General features: G+C 31.4%; 1 protein-coding gene across 2 annotated transcripts in view; it reads left to right on the forward strand.

Annotated features, from left to right (window-relative positions):
* LOC126734688 (structural maintenance of chromosomes protein 4) overlaps positions 1 to 19,475 on the forward strand; it is a 217,319-nt gene that overhangs the window by 82,520 nt on the left and 115,324 nt on the right. For both annotated transcript variants that reach the window (XM_050438398.1, XM_050438397.1), the window contains exons 13-15: positions 3,834 to 4,012; positions 4,076 to 4,215; positions 4,275 to 4,439. In XM_050438398.1, coding sequence (XP_050294355.1) covers positions 3,834 to 4,012; positions 4,076 to 4,215; positions 4,275 to 4,439 — 484 coding nt within the window. The remainder of the gene's footprint in view (positions 1 to 3,833; positions 4,013 to 4,075; positions 4,216 to 4,274; positions 4,440 to 19,475) is intronic.

Here is a 19,475-nt window from a genome sequence, read left to right on the forward strand (position 1 = left end):
TTCAAACCGAAGGCGACCATCAATGGTAATTCCTAGGAACTTGCAGCACTCTTTATTCTGCAAGAGGGAATTTTCGTCAAAAATCAGACCCTGAACATCGCACATCATTCATTAAATGAATGATATTTAAAATCTTTGTATCAATATTTACTTTTTTACACACATACTCACAGGCCTCACTTTGTTGTTCAAAATATCAAGTTCTCGCAGTTCAGCTTCTTGCAGCACTTTATCCGCCATAGTAAATTTTACTTCTTAAAATCGTGATCTGGTATTCGAGTGATGGACATTAATTGTGATTTGCAGAGTGATTTACGTCGTGATCAAGATTATATTTTTTGGCTTCTACGCAATTTATGCACCGTTTATGTACTTTGAACATTGTTTAATAGAGTGTTCCTCAGAAAAATATTCACTAACCATTTTATTTTGGTAATCTGTGTTTTTGTGATAGAAACCTTGACAATTGAAGCATTTTGGTAACTAAAAAAACTAAAAATATATCTTCAAATACAGGATAACGCTACCAGCCCATATACATTTTTTTCATAGTCATAAATTTGTGAAATAGTTTAGTAGAGCAGTTTCCATGAAGTGTGTAGTTTTGTATTTTTATTTTGTATTTAAAAAAGGTTACATTGAAATGATCTGTTGTTTGAATAAAATTATTCTGTTCTCTAATACGATCTTTCACTAGCTTCTTATTCAGATCATCATCACTACTAATTTTGTAGTCAATTATTTTAAAACGTGGATCTCTCAGCTTGGTCACTTCTATCTTATAATCAGTAAGCTTTTTTACTGCCTCATTTTTAAGTATATCTATACCTATATTTTTATTGTGACATATAATAAGAAGATTGCCATTTTTTACAGTTTTCACGCTATTTACACATATACCCCTATTTAGTTTGGACGGATTTATGTGTTTATGTAAATCCTCTTTTGTTTTTTCAATAATTTGTTGCTTTTTTGGCTTTATAATTTTTAGAATATTAGATTTAAATGAAAGTCTAATAAAAATTGAAAACACACTGTATTTGTCACTAAAAAATGAGGAATATCAAATGTGACCGTTTACACCAAGGCTCGTGGTGATTCTGTCTTTTTGTCAACGATATCGAATCCCGCTGACGCAAGATCTTATCGAATTACCACTTGGACTTGTCTGTGTTTATGTAATAAATAAAGGTAAAAAGGTAAAAATAAATAAAAGATAAAGCGGCACTGTTGTGCCTAATTCGAATAGCAGAACATACAAACTAATTTATAATATATTTTAACTGAACGCTAACAATAATCAAACTTGGAATATTTAAATTTGTTTGTTTTACAATGTTTGCTGAATTCCTTGTGATATATCTATATAACGGATGGTTTCTGTTATTTTCATTTTGCTTTAGCTCCAAATCCTGAATTTTTTGTTGAATAATGTTATAATTTCATCTTCACTTTGTATTATCTTATTTTTGTCTTTTATAGTTTGCTGAAGAAGATAATATGTTGTAAACTTAAGACAATCGAAGCAATTGAATTTTAAAATTCTCTCTCCCTTTAACTCAACTTTTACCTGTGATGCTGACAAATTTCTACAATTTTTGCAGTTTCCACGCCTACAACTATTACACTGGAACACTGGTCTAGCTGTAGATTTGCAAAAATTACACTCCATTTTGAGTCCATTTAAGTAAAGATTTCAATATTTGTTGCTTTACTAACACTGCTGACAACACTGTAAACGTCTATGCTTATTTATTACACTGTGGCGACGATGCTGACGTACAGAAAACACCAAGTAAATATATAATTGTTTATAAACATTTATGTGAAATACTAATTAATCGGGTCACTATCAACCATAATTAATATGTCACTGGATTATTTATTACTTAAACTATGCAGGTACATTACTTTTCTTAAATATTTTAATATATTGCTCGAGTTTGAATCGTAATTAATTGCCCGGTCCTAACATATGATTTACTCCGACGCGACGTGACGACGTTGCCGATCTTAATTTCATATAATATTGATTATTTAAACAATATATATGAACCTTTTTGAAAATCACTACTTGTTGTAGGCTTGAAAAATGTATAAACTTTTGGAAATTGTTTGAAATTTTTAATTAAATTTGAAATTTTTTCGTAACAGATTTTACATATTATCGATTGGACAATTTGTATTTTATTGATTTTGTTGGTTTTACTCATTTGATTTAATAACTTAAAGAAGTATTTGATAATCGTATACTTCGATGACCTCACCAACATTGATATTTTTAGAAAAGGTTAAATAAGTTTTTTTTATTGTTATATTTTTGGTATAACATTTTCCAAAGGGGTTTGGAGGGAGAATTCCACACCGATTCGGGCATTTCTAACATTTATTTTTTTACGGTTCTCTCTGGCTGCTTTATTTAAGTTAGCATTCTGGTAACTCATTAACAGTGAATTTTGAATTTTATTATTTGATTCGTTTGTGATTTCTTTTAAGTTGCTCATGTGACATTTTAGGCTTTTTGTCATTTTTTTTTCCTTTTAGGGTGATTTATATTGTGTGAAATTTTAGGTAGTCATTAATAATTGCTTAAGAGAAAATCCGAGCATATTTATTTAAATTGGTTCAAGGAATTATCTATATGCTAAAAATACTGTTTATTTGGTTTCTTACACTATTATACAGAGTGAGTCGGAAAGAACGCACCAAAATTCAGGTGAGTACTGTACACGTGCAAATAATTTATTTTTAAACCCATATGTTCTTAAGCGATTCTCATTTATTTTAATATAGCGTAATTACAAACAAACTAAATTTCCTACATTAACATGGTTTTAATTTGTTGCGTTCCTCCCGATTCACCCTGTATAATTAACACCGAAAACACTTCTTTGTATTTAAAATTCACGTAAAACGCAAAATAAAAATTAATTCTAACTTCATTTCTAAATGCTCTATTAAAACCAATAAATTCCTTAAAAAAGTCGAAAACTGAAGCAGAGGCAGTTTATTTAGTCAGCAAAACTATTATAAGAAAGATTAAATTAAAAATATTAATTTTGTTTTGTTATGCTACTTTTAAGCAGCTTTATTTTAGCAACCGAAGGCGTCTGACGGGTGCAATTCTCTATAATTTCTTGCGGTTGCTTAATTTTTTGCTGATTTAAGTAAGAATAAAATCTTTCTTTGTTAATTTGTCATTACATTGAATTATAGAGGCGGCATGCAGTCCGGCAAATAAAATCCTAACTGCAAACACTATTGGAATGTTCTCAAAATTATTAAGTAATTATTAAATATGCCTAGGCATATTCCAGCGACATATGCAAGCGATATGTCATTAAAAGTAGTAAGTTGGCCCTATGGCTACCAACTTTTAAAGTGGTAATTTTTTTTTATTAGCTTTTGATAGAACTTATTTTGGGAAGGACGTGAAACAATTGTTAATTTATTGTTACGTCAATATTTTGTTTCAATTATATAGAAAGGTGGAAATGGTGGTCCATTAAAAATAATACAGCAAGGTTTATGGCTTTAAATGTAAACATTTATAAATGTCCTCGGATCCTTATTATTTTAAATGGAAAGGGTTATATTGAGATATATTTTTTGTAAGAGCAATTAATTTTCTTTAAAATAGCTCTTCGTTTTTTAAATTTGAGCTAATTGCCGAAAAATTGAATTTATTTTTATTGATTAATATTTAGTCCAGTCAATAGTCCAAGTCCAGCAACTACTCAAAGTGTTACCAGACATTGATAAGACATATCACAACATACTGCTTCTGATTTGAAAAAATTAAGATGAATGTCGCCTTCGCCATTGTCTTTTAGAAACTTTATCGCCACACAAGAAAACATCGCTCGCATGGAACAAGACATCGAAGATATGGAAAATTCAATGAGGGCAATGAATGAGCAACGTAAAGAAATCGAAGAATATGCAAAAACTATAGTAACCGAATTAGACGACATTACGGAGAGGTTAAAAGAAAAAACAAGTGCCTTTTCCGGTAAAATCAATATTTTCGATTTTTAGTTTTGGGTCTTTTAATTTGTTTCTTTTTTGTTCATAGAGGTCAAAAAGATTGTGGAGCAACTGACTAAAGAGGAAAATAAGCTCAAATCGGAAAAAATCGATATTGATGAGAAGTTAAAAGTTCACGATAAAAAAATTAATGAGCTTAAGAGGCATATGGAGGCATGGAGAAATAAGGTAAGTCGTATTCTAATGATACCATAAAAAATAAATTTAAAAATCGTATTATTTGTTAGCTCGGTACGTTAAGGCTGCAGGACATACCAAATGAAAGCATGGAGGAACTTAAGCAGTTTTCAAAGGATGAATTGGACGAGAGATCTGTAGACAGTGTTGAAGAAGAATTACAAGCGGCGGAAAAACATCTGAAAGTGGCGAAACCAAATTTTCATGCAATTCAGGTAAATTGATTTTAAATCATTATTATTACAGTATTTTTAGTAGCATTAACCCTTATTTCTTTAATATACATATACCGGGTGACCCAATAAGTCTGTTCCTCGGCCATATCTCGGGATTCGTTTGTCGTGGGACTTAGGGGTAAAAAAATATGTAGGGGTAAATAGGTCATGAAGAATCACATAAAAATAAATCAATAAATAAATTTTTATTCGAATTTTTAAAGATTTATCACATTCTTAAAGGTCTATCTATCATTTTCGTAGAAAAAAAATCTTAAATATGGATGATAATGAGCGTTCAGGTGTTTTTGCAATAACCTGCTTTAACTTCTTAATTTTTTTTTACTGAATTTAACAAATTTAGTATCGTTAAAACGGGCATTCCTTGGCCAATGACAATCGACTGAAATATAGTTAATTTAGTTGAATCCTTTTCCACCAGGAACCTAGTTTTAACATAGAATGATATGACTTTTTCTTTATGAAAAAGTAGCCAAATAACATCAACAATGGTTTTTCCAAATCTCGTTCCTAAATACTGGGAAAATAAGATTAATGGATCTTTGAAGGCCAAGGATCGCGCAGTAAATTTCCTAAAACTATTATAAATTCAGCTATAAAATGAATAAGATGTTATAAAGGCACCTGTGAATCTAAAAAATATAAATCATAAAACTTAAAAAAATTTGTTTTTTTTTTTTTAAATCGCTCGGACCCGTTAATTTTATTTTTTTTTCGGGGCATATTTTGCAAAAAAAAATTATACAAGGTATCTCTAAAAAGCTTTGCTAAAAAATATATATTTTTCTCAAATTGCAACCCAATTCTTTTATTGCATTTTTGGATTACAATTTTAACACGTTCGCTGCCATGTGTATCATTTAGGATACACGCGAATTGTCGTGACCACCGCTGAATATTTTTCAGCAGCGAATATTTTTGCATCTACACGCCGGTGTATTACTTATAGACCGTGAGGCCAGGGGACAAAAATGGTTCATGGGAGAATACCATGTGCCATTTGGATATATGAATATTATGTATGTAAGAATTAATTTATTTTTAAAACTACACTTCCCTCCCTGAGCTTTTCTCGGAAAACCAAATGAAAAGTTGTATGAAAATTTGTTGTTTTTTCACGGTAGTATACCATGTGCCTATGTTCGTAAAAGAAAGTTTACAATAAACAAATGCCGGAAAATCATCGGCACACGTGCAGGACTGCCCCTAAGGGGTCTAACGGATCCCTTAACTTGTTAAAAAAAATTACAATTTTTTCATTGCAGTATACCATGTGCCTTTACAAAATATTGAATAATTTTGACATAAAATGCACGTATACCAAATGGCACAGTGATCGGCCGAGCCAAAATATTTTTTAACCTTATAAACATTTGTTAAAAATTTAAGTTAAGTTTTCATGGTAGTATACCGTAGAAAAACTTGTTAAAATAAAACTTCAGATCGTGTATAAACTATGTATAAAAAGGCACAAGGTTCTCGTGGAGCACAACCTCAAAAATGAACATTAAAGTTGCCAAAAATGTAGGTCATCATCATCTGAATCGTCATCATCTTCTTTCGATATTTCTAAATTTTTTTTATTTATTAGTGCTAGCATTAATTCAGTTTGCTTTTCAATGTATCGTATTCGTTATTAACTGCTTAATTTTTTTAATTATAGGTAATTCGTTATTCGGTACTTTATAAAATTGTATTTACCTCCTTCGGCAGCAATTTCAGCAGCGATTGCAGCATCACGATGTTCGGGAGTTTCATAAGCTGAAAGTATTTTTGTTTAATGTAATTTTTATTGTTACTTTTGCATGGCTACAATTTACACCAAAACGTTAACTTACTTTTTTCAATCGATGGCTCTAACAAGACGTGTTTATTTGTTTCTAAAAATTGAAAGGTGAATTTAAAATCAACGTTAACTTATAGTGTGTATAAGTTCATTACCTTTTTCAACTGATGCATTTAAAATATCAATAACGTTATCTGGCATTTGGTCCCCTTTAAACCATTTGTTAAATAGACCGGACTATAATATTTAAGATTTGGCCTATTTTTAAACCGAAAACGTTTACGTTGCATCTCGCCGCTTCCTGGTAATGTTTTTGTTCCGTATCTTTATTTTCTTGCATGTTAGTTCTTTTAAGTCGGTCCAACTGTAAGCTTGCCGCTAATAAATATTTTCTTTTACTGATCATCGGGTTTTTATTGAACACCATTCAATACCGTACTGTTTTCGCTTTTCAATATCCATCCGTAATCAAGTGGATTTAATATGCTGGGTGCGTATTCGGTGGCTCTACACCACATGCTACTGATATACATTGTACGCAATAAATGTTGCTGCAGCTCACTCTGACATGGAGGTTTCATACTTGGCTCGAAGTTGGTCACTGTTGATTTAAATAATTCGGTGTTGTGACTCATGGCATTTTCAGGGTTATGCTTAAAGAGAACATTGTGCCTTTTTAAAAAAACACTTTATTTCATCAGTATTTAATAGCTACCAAGATGGCATAAGGCATACTGCCATGTAAACATAACCTCAATTTTTGTATCAACTTAAGAACAGTATGATCGATGTGCCAATACAGCATATGATTAATACATTCTTATTTTGTATGTTCTTAAAATGGCATATAGTATACTACCATGAAAACTTAACCTAAATTTTTAACAAATGTTTATAAGGTTAAAAATATTTTGACTCGGCCGATCACTGTGCCATTTGGTATACGTGCATTTTGTGTTAAAATTATTCAATATTTTGTAAAGGCACATGGTATACTGCCATAAAAAAATTGTAATTTTTTTAACAAGTTAAGGGATCCGTTAGACCCCTAGGGGCAGTCCTGCACGTGTGCCGATGATTTTCCGGCATTTGTTTATTGTAAACTTTCTTTTACGAACATAGGCACATGGTATACCACCGTGAAAAAACAACAAATTTTCATACAACTTTTCATTTGGTTTTCCGTGAGAAGCTCAGGGGGGGAGTGTAGTTTTAAAAATAAATTAATTCTTACATACATTATATTCATATATCCAAATGGCACATGGTATTCTACCATGAACCATTTTTGTCTCCTGGCCTCACGGTCTATTAAATTCACCGCCTATAAGAAATACATTAGCCTGGGGTTTTGGGCGGCGTGGTGCTATAAGGAATATTTGAAACTTTTGGCCTGGAAGGTTTTATGGGGCATAATGTATAAATATAAAAAACATATAAAATGCCTTGTAGGAGGTATTTATTGATACAAAGAAAATTCAAATGGAAAAATAAGAAAGAAAACTTTAAACAAATTACAAACTGGTGCGAACTATTAAAACATTCTCTGCAAAAAAAGTGATTGCCTTTATACTGATCGCAGATGGACAAGGCTAATTCCCGACAAAATTTTGATTATTACTTTTCCATACCATTTTATTGACGTATGAAGAGAAGTTTTAGAAAGGCTAGAGCGCTCACAATAATTTTGGCGTGACGTCATCATATGTAGACCTAACAAATTGGATCACATAGTAGGCGACCGACGCATGACAGTCGGGTACAGGTTGTTTATCTTCCCGCTTTTACTGCCGGTCATTTGTTTTTTCATTTTTACACATTAAACTCGATAATAAACTAATCTGACTATGCTGTATAAGTGTTGTGCACTTAAATGTCGTAGAAATTACTCTGAAAACGGGCCTAAGGTTCATGTGTTTAGTTTTCCAAAAGAGAGTGATTTGCAAAGCAAATGGTTACGAGCAATGCCGCGAAATGATTTATTGCCTGGTAAATACTCTAAAGTATGGGAATTACTTTTTCCTAAAGGTAATATAATTTACAATATATTTCTGAGTAGGACCGCAAAACAGGTAAAATTATTTTAGTCAATTTAAAAAACCCCTATTAAAGGAAACTTCTATTAATAAAACTAACTAAAATTATTTTTCAAAAAATTTAGTTGTGCGGGTAAGTAAGGAAGAAAACTACAAGGAACTTGATGAGTTATATCTTTTGCAAGACTTAGAGCAAAGTAAATAAGAGTTTAATATTCATAAAGAGGAGACATATTTTCACAATTTTTGAAGGGTTTTTAAGTCTTTAAAAGTTTTAATGTTAAGCGTGGGTGGTTTTTAGTATCAAATTTTGATAATTTTACATTATTTAAATTAGAATATACTCCTGGTTCTGTAATAACTTGAGCTATTGTTATTTATAATGATTTGAAATTAGAGACATATCTATATGGCCAGTCTATTAGTCTACTAGCAGTTTGTATAAGTTACAAAATATGGTAGATACAATATTGATAATAAGATGATGTCAACTCCCTTAAGTTTTAACACTAAACCTTTAAGTTGCCTACCAACTAGTAGCAATGAAATATATGAACCATCAACCAAGCCAAATTACTAAGGTGGTAACCAAACTGATTCCGACAAAACTAAAAACATAATAAATGTTGTTATAAATATTCTTTCAAGTATAAAAGGCTCTGATAAATTAACGCAAAACTTAAAATTTGTTTCAGAACAGTTAACTTTATTATGTTTAATAAGGGAGAGGTATAGATATTTACTCAGCACCATCATGTTATGTTCAATTCTATTTACTATCAGTCCCCATTGTTATAAATATTTGCCTAACCATGTCCCTCTTATACTTCCTCATCCCAAAACAGTAAAAAACATTTGCAACGCATTTTTAACAGATCCCCACATTGAAGAAAGAAATTTTGTTTTATCTTATGCTCAGAATATTTTTTTTTATTTTTCGTTATATTATTTTTTTTTTATGAAATTCATATTGATCCCTGTTCGGATTTTAAAGGGACCAATACTGTAGGAACTGCAGTAAATACCAATACTATTGCATCCTCTGCGGTGGCATTTATGCTAACTAGCCCATGTTCAAGTTTCAAAGAAGGTTTTCATATATGTCCTGTGTCCAGAATAAATTCAAAAATGTTATATCAGTTTATTAAAACAATACTAGAAAATTTAGAGGACATTGGTTACCTAGTATTTTTTTGTACAGTTGGTGATAATAATGCAGTAAATAGTAAGGCAATGAGTAATATTTCAGCCTTTAATAAGCTCAGCATGGTTTACCCACATCCTATTGATAAAGCAAGAACCCTATTTTATCTTTTTAACACAGTTCATTTATTGAAATATATTAGCTAGTTAATAACTAGCTTAACTCAAAACCTGATCAAACATTTTGTTATCCGGATTTTGAGACAGATCAAGAAAAATGTGCTGGTTTTTCCATCATGTAAAGTTTCTCTTCCAATATTTGACGTAACTCTGCAAGTATCTGTGCCAATGTCATCAAGTGGTTGTCAACATCACAACATCTCTTTTATCCTTCCCTTTTAGTATGGTAATGCCATTTTTAAATTCTTTTGCGATAATTTCGGCTTTACGCAATTAAGCAGATTTTAATTTTTTAGGATTGTATTTTCTACTTTGATGAAGAGTGTCTACAACGTGTCGACTATAAGAGAGAAGTACATGGGCTAAAGGCACACTTGTATAAAACTTGGCAATATACAGGGTGTTTCATTAATATTACGAAAAAATTTATGGGGAATTTCCTTGCTTACACAGTTACAGTTTTATTTTTGTGTTTTTTTAATAATTTTGGTAGTTATGCTAATATTTGAACGAAAATTGGCATCTGGTGGTTTTTTGATATGGTAAATTTAAATTTAATGTTACAAGGGTTCGCACTTGTAGAGGGCGCTACATACACGGTTTTTAATACTTTAAAAGTTTCATATCTTTTTTATGGTTGCTTAAATTTATTTATCTTTTTTATAATAAAGTAGATTTATCTATTATTTTTACGGAAAAAAGGTATCTTGGTCGAAGTCGCGACAAACCACCATTTTCGAGATATTTAGACTTAACATAATGAATGCATTACATTTTAAGTTGCGTGAAGTTCCTTTAAAAAAGGTAAATAATAAATGTAAAAGGAATGTTGTGTATAACAAATTCCTAAGGCAACAGAAATACTAAAAAAAATATGTATCACAAAGCCTGTAACGTACATACATTTAGTACCCATTTATCCATTATACCGAACGGGTTTAATAATTTTTAAATTATTAATTTTTTGCAATGGTTTTCAAAAATAGTGAGATGTGCAATATGCATTTTGTTTGGCCAACGGCAATTCATTAGCTGCCAGGCGTTTTTATGAGGAGAAATATCCTAATCGTGTTATCCCGCATCATACGATATTTGCCCGTCTTCATCAACGCCTTTGTGACACTGGAAGTTTTCAACAATAAACTACTGGTAACATGAGACCGCGCACAGCAGCAATTCCACGAGTAGAAGAAAATGTGCTTCATTAAATTGAGGAAAATACTGCAACAAGCACTAGAAAGATTACTTTAAACTTAAATGTAAGTCCTTCTGTGGTTTTCAGAATTTATAGAATAACTTTAATATAACTATAAAGTAAATAATAATAAAGAATAAATATAATCATGTGTCACAAACCTGAGCTGTCTTTCTGAATATGTGTGTCAGGCGCTTAATGCTAGAGGTCAGGTAGATGTCCTTTACATGGACTTTCAGAAGGCGTTTGATCAGGTAGATCTCAGAATTTTATTAAAAAAACTGGATTATCTGGGCTGTTCCACAGGTCTGTTAAATTTTCTTTCCTCGTATCTCAATGGGCGTAGGCAGTTTGTCGAGATCGACGGATTTCGTTCTTCTCAATATATAGTGAAATCTGGAGTTCCCCAGGGAGCAAATTTGGGTCCTTTGTTGTTTATATTGTTTATTAACGATCTCGCATTAATCATCTCTTGTTATAAATTGCTTTTTGCCGACGATCTGAAAATTTACACTAAAATTAACTGTTTAGCCGACTGCCAACATCTTCAAGAAGTATTAAATAGTATTAATAGCTGGTGTCAGAATAACAGACTTTTTCTTAATGTATCAAAATGTTTTCTTGTTTCCTATTGTAGAAATAAAACTTCTATACAATATGATTACCATATACAGAATCTTCCTTTAACAAGATGCCATGAAATCAAGGATTTGGGTGTAACGTTTGATGAAAATTTTGACTTTAAAAGCCACATTCAGAATATTGTACTATCATCATCCAGGTCTTTGGGGTTTATTATTAGAAATTGTCGTAATTTTAACGATACCAACGTGGTACTATCATTATATCAATCTTTTGTACGCTCAAGACTCGAGTATGCGTCACTTATATGGCAATATATGAAACTGAAATCAAAAACGTTGAATATATACAACGCAGGTTTATAAAGTATTTGCACTATAGGGAAGATGGCGTTTATCCAGCCAGAGGCACTTGCCAAAATGTCATGCTCGGACGGTTCAATATGAAAACCTTACTCGATCGTCGTGTGACAACGGCTATAACTTTCTTATATAAGCTAGTAAACAACAAAATAGACTGCATTTCACTCCTAAATCAGATTTGGTACATTGTCCCAAGGATAAACTCCAGAAATTCTCGCACTTTTTATTGCAACAGGGCATTAAATAATATTTTCAAGAGAGCTCCGATTTTTTACATATGTAATTTGTTTAATACGCTTTGTAACTATAACATAGATCTATTTGTTGATACGCTATCTTCTGTGCTGAGGCTACTCAATTAATAACCTAGTATTACAACCTGTAAGTACCTGTCTAATGCTGTTTGTTATTTAGAAGTGTGGCATAGAGGTACGTTAAGTTCTTTTTTATTTTTCTTTTCTTTTTGTTTATTCTTTAAATTAGTTTTAACTGTTTTACTTTACTACTTTGTTTTTTTGCATTTAATTTTTATTCTGTTATTATTGTTTTGATTTGTATTTTTTTTCTGCACTTCCTGTAAGTGGGTGACCGTTGGAAATAAAGACTTATTTATTTATTTATTTATTTATTTATAATAATTAATAAAGAATAAAGAATAAGTTTCTATACCCTTATCATATCCAGCGGGTACAAGCACTGTAACCGACTGATTTTCCGTGAAGACAAATTTTTGCCGTTGGGTGCAACAAAAAATTGGTAAAAACCCCCAGTTTAAGACAAATATTATTTACGGATGAAGCAAATTTTTCCAGAGAAGCCATAATGAACTTTCACAATAGTGACCTATGGGCGGATGAGAATCCACATGCAATTTTAAAAGGCCGTCATCAACATCAATTTTCTCTTAAGGTATTGCTTGGAATTGTTGCAGACCATTTGATAGGCCCATTCTTTTTGCCATTGAGGCTTACTGGAGAAGTTTATCGTCATTTCCTCGAACACGAATTGCCCATACTTTTGGAGAATGTTCCATTGCAGTTAAGATTGCAAATGTACTTCATGCACGATGGAGCCGCACCTCATTTCAGTTTAGTTGCACGTGAATATTTGAACACAGTGTATCCGAATCGTTGGATAGGCCGAGGAGGAACTGAACCTTGGCCTCCCAGATCTCCAGATTTTAATTCCTTGGACTTTTTCCTTTGGGGTCACCTTAAACATTTCGTTTATACAACCCCAGTAGATACTGTGGAAGAATTCCAAAATCGCATTATCGCATCCTATGAAACAATTAAGCACACACCCGCAATATTTGATCGAGTTCGCCAATCGATGCGTCGTAGAACATAGGCCTGTATTGCAGATAGGAGTTCACATTTTGAACAACTGTTATAACTTATGTTCCACCAAGTGGCATTTTTAATTTTTTTTTCTTTAAATAAAAAATATTTTGTAACAAAAAATATAAAATTTTTTGTTATTAAAATATTTTATATTTTTTGTTACAAAATTTTATGTTACAAATTGTACTTCACCAAACCTGTTCAAACCACTGATTGAGATGGACAAAATATATGTTGGATGGCAAAGGCTACCGATATATGAGGACCTCACACTGTTGAAGTGTTTTAGATGTCAAGAGTATAACCATAGGAAGGAACACTGTCAACACCAAGTAATATGCTCATACTGTGGTGCACAACATGACTACAAGGACTGTGAACAACATACAAAAAGCTGTGCAAATTGTATCAAGGCAAATAATAGGTTTGGACTTTCTTATGATACAAAACATACCTCATATGACCCTGAATGCCCAACTATGATTTTTTATAGACAAAAGCTTCAGAATAAGATAGACTATGACGTTAATGAATTTAAAATTCAAAAAGCACGAAATTCCTCTTTAATAAACAAAAAAAATTTAAACATGGTACATTTAAATATCAGAAGTTTAAGAAAAAATTTTGACAGCTTTTTAGCATTTATAGATACCTTTTGTCTTGATAAACTTGACATCATTGTACTGGGTAAAACTAGGCATATTTCAGAAATAAAAAACTTTACTATCCCAGGGTTTATAACTAATTATAACAATAGTTCAATAATATTTGTGATGGGTTAATTATATACATAAGAGATGGTATTCAATTTAAAATAGAACATACAACTCTTCAAAAATAATGCTAACTAAACTCACATTCTCCTTAAGCTCTATACAGTATTCACTCATAGCATGCTACAGATCTCCCAACACCTCAGAAAATTTATTTCTTAATGACTTTGATCTTTATCTAAATAATTTACCAAAAAAAGAAGGCATAAGTATTATAATTGGCGACTTCAACATTGACATCTTAAATAAAACAAATATAATAAGCACTAGATATATAAGTATGCTCCTTTACTATGGTTACAGCTCACTTAATCACTCTTATACTAGAGTAACACAAGATAGTAATACATGTATTAATCATCTGTTCATACGACAAAATGGTCCACAAAGAAACAAATTAAATTTTAATCTTTACATTTTAGAGACTTATATAACAGATCATTACCCTATTTATCTAGAGATTTTCTCCAAGCTAGACTACCCAAGTGATAATACTAAGAACCTAAAAACTCATTATACAATATTTGAAAAGCAAAAGTTTATAGAACTCTACAAAATCAAAACTGGCAGGACGTATATGAAATAAAAAACTCAATCCTGGCATACCAAAAATTCATAAACATTTTTAGTTCTATAAAAAATAAATGTACAATAAATCAGATATACAACAAAAAAAACACACAAAAATTAAACCCTGGATAACTGAAGGTATTATTACATCAATTAAAAAAAGAGACCAAATGAAGAAAAAGTTATTAAAAAATTAAAATAATGACACACTGAAACTTAAATATAAAACTTATAGAAATAATTTACAGAAATTAATAACTACTACTAAAAATAACTACTATATAAACAAACTGCAAGATAGAAAACATGATATTAAAAAGATGTATGAAATTCTGAGTGACGCATCTAATGAACCTAAAGTTAAATCTAACCGACACATTTATATAAAAGATCTAAATAATAAAGACTTTGAAAATGACACAGAGATGGCCAATTTCTGTAATGAATATTTCTCTAAAATAGGAACTAGTATGGTATGTCAAATTCCTGATACAACCACAAAGCTTAATCTAAATTATCCATCTTTCTTAAACTCCATGTCGTTAAAGCCTATAACAAAAAATGAACTAATACTTCATATTAATTCATTAAAGAAAAGCAGTTCCCCAGGTCCAGATGGCATAACTTCTGAGATGGTAAAGCTGTGTCATCCATATACTGTTGAATCACTTAAATATATATTTAACCTTATTTTCTCATCAGCAAAGATACCTGAAGAACTCAAAACTTCAATTATTACACCAATTTACAAAAAAGGAAGTAAGAGTGATGTTTCTAACTATAGACCAATAAGCTTAATAAATACATTTGAAAAATTTTTTGAAAAATGCTTAAAAGAAAGATTATATGACTACCTAAATAAAAATAAAGTACTTAAAACAAATCAATTTGGTTTTCAAAAAAAAAACTGGTACAAATGATGCAATGTATAGTCTAATAGAAAACATAAAATATGGATTGGAGCAGGGAAAAAAATGTGTTGCGGTTTTTATGGATCTAGCAAAGGCCTTTGACACTGTACCCCATTCTAAGTTACTTCATGTTCTTGAAACATATGGAATTAGGGGTGTAGTGTTGGGGCTCTTTAGCAACTATCTACAAGAAAGAAAGCAAATGGTAAAAATTAGAGATTCCCTGAGTGACCCTAGCACTGTGCAAATTGGAGTGCCCCAAGGCACAGTGCTGGGACCCCTACTCTTTATTTTATATATAAACTCCCTTTTATCCTTGCATATAGGTGGCATGGCACTATCTTACGCAGATGACACAGTTCTTGTATTTAAGGATGTTACTTGGACTCTTGTAAGAACGAAACTCATAAATGACATGAGGAAGGTAAAGATGTGGTTAAACAAGTATAAATTGTCCCTAAATATCTTAAAAACTGTTTATGTCGCCTTTTCTCTAACAGATGCAAATCGGCCAAATTTTAAGGAAATAGTTATTGATGGACAACAAAACTTTATTATAAAAGAAGTAGAAAACACTAAACATCTAGGTATAATAATAGACAAAAAATTAAAATGGACACCACACATTCAAAACTTAACATCTAAACTCAAAAGCTTAATTCATAAATTTTTCCTTATTAGAAATATATTGGATAAAAAAACTTTAATAATGTTGTACCAATCATTTGTGGAATTTCTGATATGCTGTGGTATAGTGACCTGGGGTGGACTCTCCAATAATGCTCTTGAATCCTTTCAAAACTGTTCAAAATTATATTATCAAAATAATCTATAAAAAAGACAGATTTTACCCCACCTCGCTCTTGTATGATACCAAAATACTTAATATTAGATCCTTATATCTATACTCCAGTTGTGTATTCTGGTATAAATTTAAAGATAAAAACTACATAAGTCACCAACATGAAACCAGACAACTAACTGAAAGACATCTTAATGTACCATTTCGCAGATTCGATGGAAGCCAAAGATGTAATTCTGTAATAGGACCAAAAATTTTCAATAAGTTACCACGGACAATTCGGGAGATTACAAATAAGCATAAATTTTCAGAACTTTGTAAAAGATTTATCTATGAAAATTATGATGCCTTACTTGACCTTCTATAAATAACTATTAACGTTTTCCTCTTCCTCTGAAATTTTTAATATTTGTGTCTTATAGTTGTTTTACCTGTATTTTAAATGCACTACCCTCAGGTTTATGTAAATTAGTGGTATGGGGCCCCTAGTAAATATAATTATGTTGTATAGTAATATAATTAATTTTAAGTTATACACATACAGGTGCTTGCACCTAGGTGTACTTTATTGTATTTGTACTATAGATTAATTTTGTTTACATCTATCATGTATTAAGCATGTATTTCTTATGTTGAATAAATTTAAAAAAAAATTTATTATTATTTTAATTCAAAAAATCTCGAAAATGCTGGCTCGTAGCGACTTTGATCTTTTTTACGTGAAAATGATCGATAACTCAGGTCCGTGTCAGAGTATTCCCCTGTTTCATGCATTTTTTCAAATTTCACTGGCCGTATAGAATCTTTTTCTCATTTTATTTTTAGTCTTAATAGTCACTTTTATTATTTAAAAAGCACAAGACTTGTAGTCAGCTGTTCTGAAAATATAATTTTGATTTATATTTACTTTTGCACTAACCATGAAAAGAGCACAAACTCTCCTTTGAGTTCTTATTCCAGAAGGGATAGATTATGCCCTAAGCTAGTGCAAAAGTGCACGGATATCGGATTTTGAAGTTCTCGAAGTTTTCAATCTGAAACAAAGCAAAAAAACATATCGCACAAGTATCGTGGCCCCGGACACCAGATTTCAAAATTTTAGCTCGACAGCGAACGTATTAAACATAATTAGCATGTGCTATAGCTAAGTCCAAACGTTTTGCAGTTATTTTCATTTAAAATTTGAAAATTGAAAGGTCATAAAGAAAAGGAAAAATAAAATATTTTTAAAACATTTTATTCTATCGATTAAAGCTTCGAAATAACTTAAAAATAATTTTATTTCAGCAAATGTTCGTATTGTCCTCCGTTAGTCAACTGACAATAGGCTAATCGATCTACAAATTCCTGCTACACATTTCGAACCATTTCGAGTATTACTCGACGTAAGAAATACGTAAGACGGATGCGTTGTTTTAAATCATCTATGTATATTTGCCACTTGCCTTTTAAATACAGTAGTGGCCATAATTATAGCAACAAGTACATTTTTCCTTCAAATTATATGATGTGGTAGATTAGAAAAAAAACTGGTATATATTATGATGTATTTTTCACAAAGCCTTTTATTTATGTTTATTTTTTTGTTACTTTATAAAAGAAATAAAAAATGGGAATTTTTTTTAGGAAACGGGTTGGACAAAATTATAGCAACACATTTTAGAAAAATCAATTTATTTATTCTCCAAAGTCAAAATAAGATTACAATACAATAATATTCTTCAGTATTTAGTATAGTACCCTTTAGCCCTTATAACAGCAATGCATCTTTTTGGCATGGATAAAATAAGTTTGTTTATCCTGAAGAGCTTCGAAAAGTTCTCCAGCATTTTTGAAATTCCTGGTTCTACACCTATCCACAATTTCCCAAAGATTTTCTATTGGATTTAAATCCGGAGATTGGGAGGGCCACTTTATAACATGAATTTTTTCATCATGGAGAAACTCTTTTATTAGCCTTGAAGAATGTTTTGGATCATTGTCATGTTGAAATTGATATAACAGCGGCATATTTTCTTCAGAATAGGGTAACATAACATTCTTTAATATATCCTTGTACATAAATCGATCCATAATCCCTTCTATTCTGTGAAGAGGTCCCATACCATACCCCGAAAAACAGCCCCACACTAAAACTGAACCACCACCATGCTTAACTGTAGGAGAAGTGTACCGAGGATTAAATCTTTTGCCTACAGGACGTCGAACGTATGCAGCACCATCACTTTTAAATAAATTGAATTTTGATTCATCGCTAAAAATAACTCTGCGCCACTGATCAATAGTCCAGCCCTGGTGTTCTCGAGCAAATTCAAGTCGGGCCTTCACGTTCTTCTTGGAAAGAAGAGGCTTTTTTGCTGGTCTGCGTCCAAACAACTTATTTTCAAATAGACGCCGCCTTATGGATCGTTCACTAAGATCGGAACACCCACTGCCATCCAAAAGCCCTTTAATTTTTGAAGAGGACAAAAATGGGTTTTGCTTGGAAGTTTTCCGGGGACGTCCCGAATTTTTTTTGGGTACTACCAGCCCTGTGTTATTGTATCTTTTCACTATACGTGATACAACTGATCTGTGAAGAGCAAAATTTTTTGCAATGGATGACTGTTTGATGCCTGACTTTGATTAATTATAAGTTGCCTCACTTCAACAGACACGGTTTTACCACGACTCGTACTGTTATTTAAATAAGTTAATAACTACCAAGAAACACAATATAAATTGTTTCAATATTGCACTTCAACAGATTGAAAGAGCACTAAATTTCAAATGTTGCTATAATTATGACCAGGTGAAATATTTGCAATTACAAATATTTATTGTCAGCAAAAAAACAGGTAGGCTTTTTTTTATTTGAATGAGAAATTTTGTTTAAATATTAAGAGGCCATCTAAACCAGTGGCGTACTTTTACGATTAAAACATACATATAATAGTTATTATTAAATATTAGTAAAATTCAGATTTGTTGCTATAATTTTGGCCACTACTGTACGTCTCCTTTAAGGTATTCCTCTAATAAAATGTCTAGTAGTGTTAGATCGGGTGTTCTTGCTGGCCACTCAATAACATCACTCCTTCCAATCTACCTGTTTGGGATAAATAAGTTCGAACTTTTACAGCAAAATCAGGGGGAGTACCATCTTCTTGGAACCAAATGTTATGGTGTGGCAAATCCGGACGTGCTATCTCGGGACAAAGGGGAGCCAGAGCTAGAACAAGTTACTCTTTTAGAAAACTCAGGTATCTCTCACCTGTTAAATTTTATTTTAAAAAGAAAGGCCCGTTAATAATGCCACCAACAACGCCAGCCCACACGTTTATTTTTCGATT

Source organism: Anthonomus grandis, chromosome 3 (assembly GCF_022605725.1).
Source record: "Anthonomus grandis grandis chromosome 3, icAntGran1.3, whole genome shotgun sequence".
Lineage (NCBI taxonomy): Eukaryota > Metazoa > Arthropoda > Insecta > Coleoptera > Curculionidae > Anthonomus > Anthonomus grandis.